The 6,007-nt window shown below is 33.4% G+C and overlaps 1 protein-coding gene across 3 annotated transcripts; it reads left to right on the plus strand.

The window, feature by feature from the left end:
- Positions 1 to 410: 410 nt before the first annotated feature.
- LOC132706664 (uncharacterized) lies at positions 411 to 5,375 on the plus strand. 3 transcript variants are annotated; one of them, XM_060678133.1, is made up of 7 exons: positions 411 to 497; positions 548 to 760; positions 1,985 to 2,060; positions 2,605 to 2,739; positions 2,794 to 2,937; positions 4,974 to 5,187; positions 5,244 to 5,375. In XM_060678133.1, exons 1-7 carry the CDS (start codon positions 431 to 433, stop codon positions 5,322 to 5,324), a joined length of 930 nt encoding a protein of 309 aa, XP_060534116.1. In that variant the 5' UTR covers positions 411 to 430; the 3' UTR covers positions 5,325 to 5,375. The 3 variants fall into 3 exon arrangements, with proteins under 3 accessions (XP_060534116.1, XP_060534118.1, XP_060534119.1); XM_060678135.1 differs by having other exon boundaries at positions 4,980 to 5,187; XM_060678136.1 differs by lacking the exon at positions 2,794 to 2,937 and having other exon boundaries at positions 4,980 to 5,187.
- Positions 5,376 to 6,007: the final 632 nt, after the last annotated feature.

Below are 6,007 nucleotides of genomic sequence, written 5' to 3' on the forward strand. Positions count from 1 at the left end.
ATGAACATGACAAGTGAACGAATTCAAATGTTATTGAAAAACTTCAGAAATGGTTCAATCTAGGTTGTCTGTGCTGTTTTATTTCCTTACATTGCACGTTCCAAAACTTAACGGTTGTGGTAGCTCTTGATGACTCGACTGGAGAATTCTTCGAACTCTTGACAGTTTCTGACTTCGGAGTATCCACCAAATTGGCCTTTATAATGTATTTTTATAGTATTTGCAAAACAAGCGGATTTTTTCTGTGGTTAAAATATAAAAATGAAAATGTATCACTAGATTTCCACTTCAGTGGAAGTTCACCTAAACATATTGAGGATTGGTCTTCAATAAATACCGGGAAAGCTAGTGTCATAAGAATACTCTTGGTGTCATTGCTAGCGAAATCGACATCTTTCATGTGTCACATCTCATTCTATGTCTGTCACATATGAGACCAAAATATTACATCCACTTCGGACCTAAAGATACTAGTCGGGTAAATATTTGCTGGAAAGGTGTGCACCAAATCATATTCGGAACATGATCTGACCAAAATCGAATTTAGTTTGTCATTTGTTCATATATATCGGCCTTTTTATCGTCTCCATGGGCGGCAGCTTGGCCATATGGGAAATCCTCAATATGTATAAGTACCACTGTATCTTATACGCAAAGGTAGTATTCAAAACTTACATCCCTCGGCAGACGGATGCTATCAAACCGACAGATGACTCTGTCGGCAAAGTCTCGTTCGTCAACGACACGCAACATGAATTTGGTAAGATGCTTATATTTTCTGGTATTGTAAATAAGGATTGCATTGTATTTTCTTTTTTTAATATTAACAGTGACTGGTTTTTGTAAGTATTTTAAAGCTTATAATAGTTTATCTGGTAAGAGCCGATTTGGGATAGAAAGACTTCAGACTTATTTGAGACTGTTGTTTAGTTATATTTTTATTTATCAACCAGTATTTGTTTGTGTTGTTTAATGCTATTTGTCTTATAATATTTAATTCCTTTTGAACATTTTCTGGGGAAAGTGGTATATTAAGTATCAAAGCATAAAAGGCAGCCATTTTGTGTGTGTGAGGGTGATTTGAGTTATTATGAATGAATGAATGAAACTTTATACGTTTGATACGTTGACGTTGAGTTGATATGATTGGAAAAGGACTGTTTTCCGTTCCAGTCAAACAAGCAAAAACATCATCTACGCCAAATAAATTCTTTACGCAGAGGATGTTTACTTATGATGTTTTCCACATTGTCCACGAAAATTTTTGCAAGTAGTGGACAAACTGGGTTTATCATAATTAATCCTTCTTTATAAATTATATATAATTTTGGTCGGAACATTAATAAAATATCTTGTGATAGGGTCGACTTGAGTAAGAATATTATCGATTATGTTCATTACGTCAATCGGTGGAATGCTAGGAATGGGTTTTCAAAGGAAACTAGAAGGAATTTTAGGGTCTTTAACCTTGTTGATTAGTTCGAACGAATTTTTGATAACCATATATTCTATATTCTAAACTTTTTATTAATCTTATTGAAAGTTTTACTGATGGTGCTGTTACAATTCGGCCTGTAGTTTCTTTTGTAACAGCACCATCAGTTAAACATTCAACAAGATCCATAAAAATTCTAGATATGTTATGAAAAATTTGTATTAGAATATTGTACCGATATTGGTTTGGTATGTACGTGAAGATATTTTTATTTATTATTATTATTTTTTTTAATAGCAATAGTTAACTTAAACAAGTGAAATAAGTATGTGCATAAAAAGTTAATTAAAAAGTACGTAATAAGTATCGCTTAGTATCTTTTATTAAAGAACATTTTCACTAATATCAACGCCGAATAATACTAAAGTGTTAAGAACAACACCAAAAGAACAACAATAATACATAATTTTTCAGTGAAAATTCGTTTTTTATCTTATGCGGTTTTAAAATAAAGCTGACCTATTTTGCCAATTGCAATTAAACCTTTAGACTGGAACAGCTGGTACGCAAGAGTGAAAAACCGGACGACAGGCAAACCTTTCCTCGAAGGAACAATTTCTATGAGGTAATCAGTCTTATCGTCTTATGATTTTGGGAGTGGGTGTGCATTTTCAAGTACTTCAAAAGGCAGGAGTAACCACATAACAGTGAAATATACTTTGTGGTATAGAAATTGCAAGATGTTTATAATGTTTTGTCGGTTAATTTCCTGCGTGAAGTGCGGTAAGCTACACATTTTTGCTCTAGTCTGTTTACAACTAGCTAGACTTTTTTTTTAAATTACGTAAAGGTTATATTATTTACAAGTCTTCTGGATTCCTTATGCGTCACCAATTATCCTGTTGTGTTTGGCAACTGAAGATGATTTTATTTGTTGTAATCTTGAGACTCTTTCATGTTCTTTGAGTCCAGTTGATATTTTTCTGTATGGATCTGTGCGCGAAGGTTTTCTGTAAACAGAATGACTCGTTGTTAGGTCTGATTTTCTATTTATATTGGAATAGAAAATCAGGTATAGAGCTTAGAGTAAAATTGCCTTTATTTTCAAAACAACTGACAGCGACTGAGTTTATTAATTACCATATTTAACCATCTTATTCGGGTTCCAGAGAAACAATTTTCGCTACTGACTTGATGTGCAACCTGATGCTGTTTCCACCTCTGGCGTCTGCCGTGACGTCGATATTTTTAGGGTTTTGGGTTTTGCTGAGCGCCAGAGGTGGGTCTGGATATCCCGGCGATTTGTAAGTTAACGTATTTTCTATTTTTCCACATTCCGAAGGCATTTGCGCGTTCAGGATGGCGAACCCCTGGATGTGTACCTACCCTTTCCTGGGAATTTGCGCATTTATGACGATATTGAGCGTGGTGTGCGACCGATTATTTTACAGAGGCCTCACCGCGTTTTGCCTGAACTACAAGCAGTTTACCAAAAGCGATATGTAAGAGTTCTATCTTTATAGACTGAGTGGATTGAGAAAATTTACTTACAGGGAGTAAGTAAAATATAGTTCTTCCGCCAAACGTTTTATCTTGCGTTCAATCTGCGCATTCGATAAGACCTTAAAGGGTTTAACATAGCCGTTGATAAAATGAGTTAAATATGTGGACGTCGCTGCTTACCAAAAGCGGAGAAAACTGCGGAGTAGTGCGTGAAATTTATTTACATTAAATCCTCGACAAAAAAAACCTTAGAATCCTCCGAGGTGTAATTTTACCGTATATACTCCCCCATATTCAACTTACCTTTATTTAAATTTAAATTCAACAGGCGTGTTTTTTTGGTAATATTTTAACAATGTCCACACTGTAAAAGCAAATTTAGCTTTTGCTCGATTAAACCTTGCACACTATATTTCTATGCGCAGTTATAAAGTCTACCGAAAATGGACGTCAATAACTTTATCACTGGCTAAGATAGAAATAATGGTATCTTGTTTTAGGTATTAAATATTTCTTTTAAGGAGTAATGAAGTTTAACTTCGAGACACCCCGTGTGGATGGAGGAATAAGACTTGTAAATTTTCTTTTTGAGCAATTACTTATCTTTAAAAATTATTAGGTTCTTATAAAGTAATAGGTCACTTATCTTTAAAAATTATTAAGTTCTTATAAAGTAATGGGTCACTTATCTTTAAAAATTATTAGGTTCTTATAAAGTAATAGGTCACTTATCTTTAAAAATTATTAGGTTTTTATAAAGTAATAGGTCACTTATCTTTAAAAATTATTAGGTTCTTATAAAGTAATAGGTCACTTAACTTTAAAAATTATTAGGTTCTTATAAAGTAAGAGGTCACTTATCTTTAAAAATAATTAGGTTCTTATAAAGTAATAGGTCACTTATCTTTAAAAATTATTAGGTTCTTATAAAGTAATAGGTCACTTATCTTTAAAAATTATTAGGTTCTTATAAAGTAATAGGTCTTCGTTTTCAAGACACAGGGTGTTAATGGCGAGCCATTACGAAAATGGAAAAAACTGACTATATTCGCTAGAATGAATCAGAATTTTACTTATATTATTTTCTTATTTCTACAAATAATAATAAGTGTGAAGAGTTACGTCCACTTTAATTAACAATTAAGTGATACTCATGAACTATTTCAATAAAAAAATTAAAGGCATTAGAACATTGCAAAATCAAACAAATTTAATACTAAAAATTAAAAATGAAAAGCCCTGAAAAATATACCTCCGTACATATAGTATAAAAAACTATAATATATGAGACATAGAGTTTTACTTGATTTAATCAAAATTAAAAGGAATTTCGGGTTTAAAACAATTTGCATTATTGTTTTTGGATTATTGCATTTTGCTTCGTGCAATTTTCTTTTTTCTTCGCTTATACGTCCTTTCGTAGGTCGCCAGGTAGATATATCTTGTTCGTATGCAGATTGTATTAGTAAATTTTCTCAAGTCTCTCTTTACACGGTTTTTTTAAAACAAACGCGTAACTCCTAAAGGGGTGTGTTTCCTGTTCCAAAAAGAGATCACTCTCTGTCGCTCTTAAGTTTCCATTTTTTATCTTAAAATTAGAGATATTTTAGAACTATCACTATTATTAAAACACTTTGCATATTTTTTAATTTGTGTAGGATGACTATTGGAGGTAAGATTAAAGAACATACCCAATAGCATGGATAATTTGTTTGTCCAACATTCAATGTTTTACGCTTTCGTTTTATATTTAAAAACATATATGAAGACAATGCAAGAAACAAAAAAGTTTCTAAATAAACTTGGTTTTCAAATATTTTTTCTATAACATCGTGAATTTAGCCAGAAAGAATGATAGGGGTAATTTGTTTAGTCAACTGTACGCATTCCCAAAAAGTGAAAAAATATACCGCAGTTGTGTTTTTATAATAGTAATCCTGTCATATTTTCCTGTTTTAGAAAAAAAAATCCGCCGTACTTTGAGGTCGATATATAACTACCCCAAGTTTTTCGCAAATTGTTTTGGACACCTAAGTTTTAGATGTTGTTCTCAAATGGACCAGTACACCAGACAATTTAATCTTGGGGAAGAAAAGCCATTTTATTTCTTCTACATATTGGGGATGATCATGATACAGCTCCATACGGCACTCTGGATACTTCAGACCTTGCTCTATGTGATGAGGATACTTTGCCTGGTGGACTTTACGATCTACTTGACCAGAATTCGCCTCAACGATGACGCGCATGTGCGATTTTGGTTATTTCCAGTAGTTTCTTTTATGCGATTAACAATCTTTTTTAGAAAATGGTGAACTATAACGATCTCGATGACCTCCAGGTGAAAAGCGTCGTGCTGAAGTTCGTGGAGGATAAAGAGAAATAAACAGCATTTTGTTTAACTTACGACCAATATTTTGGCGCCATGAGGCTAGCTAAATCTTGTAAAATTCATTTGTCATGTTCACAGTATTAAATTTCCTTACATTGCGCTGTTGTATTTAAATGTCTTGAATCATAATTGCTGGCGGTTCTAACGAAAGAGAATTTAGTACGACAATTAATCATAGAGGCAGTAGCGCTTGTAGTCTCTAACCTGTCAGTTTTACACCTCAAAGCTTTCGACGCTTACCTGCTCTGTCAGACTGCGCATTGTCTTTGGGCCGACGTGGTTTGAAAATCAAGTCACCTACGGTCCACCGTCGAGTGACTCCATGCTGGAGCCTTTTGCTTCTACTGTACCGGGTGTTTCGTTTGCCGCGGAAACCAGAATAAAAAAATACACTCTTTTAGAAAAATTTGAAAAGATTTTCGTTTAAAACCTCTCTTGGTGTTATTATAATAAGTATATTAACCCAGTCTTTAATTTTAATGTTATTTTTGGTTATTTCGGTATCTGAACAACAAATACTAAAATTTTAACTGCAGGAAATCTAGTCCTATTCACAAAAAATTACACGAAACTTAGTATAAGTCAGCATCTGCAAGTGAAAGACGGTTGAGTGGGAACGGTGAGCGACTCAAGTTTGGTACTCTATTGGGACCGCACATATTTTGCTCTTAATCCTA

The sequence above is a fragment of the Cylas formicarius genome, unplaced genomic scaffold (genome assembly GCF_029955315.1).
Source record: "Cylas formicarius isolate icCylForm1 unplaced genomic scaffold, icCylForm1.1 PGA_scaffold_8__14_contigs__length_24414737, whole genome shotgun sequence".
NCBI lineage: Eukaryota > Metazoa > Arthropoda > Insecta > Coleoptera > Brentidae > Cylas > Cylas formicarius.

Bases quoted from the DNA above. Each gene is read 5' to 3' on its own strand.
- LOC132706664 (XM_060678133.1), top strand. From the start codon at position 431: ATGAGACCAAAATATTACATCCACTTCGGACCTAAAGATACTAGTCGG. The intron at 761-1,984 runs GTAAGATGCTTA...TTAAACCTTTAG, and splicing joins CGACACGCAACATGAATTTG to ACTGGAACAGCTGGTACGCA. The intron at 5,188-5,243 runs GTGCGATTTTGG...AATCTTTTTTAG, and splicing joins GCCTCAACGATGACGCGCAT to AAAATGGTGAACTATAACGA.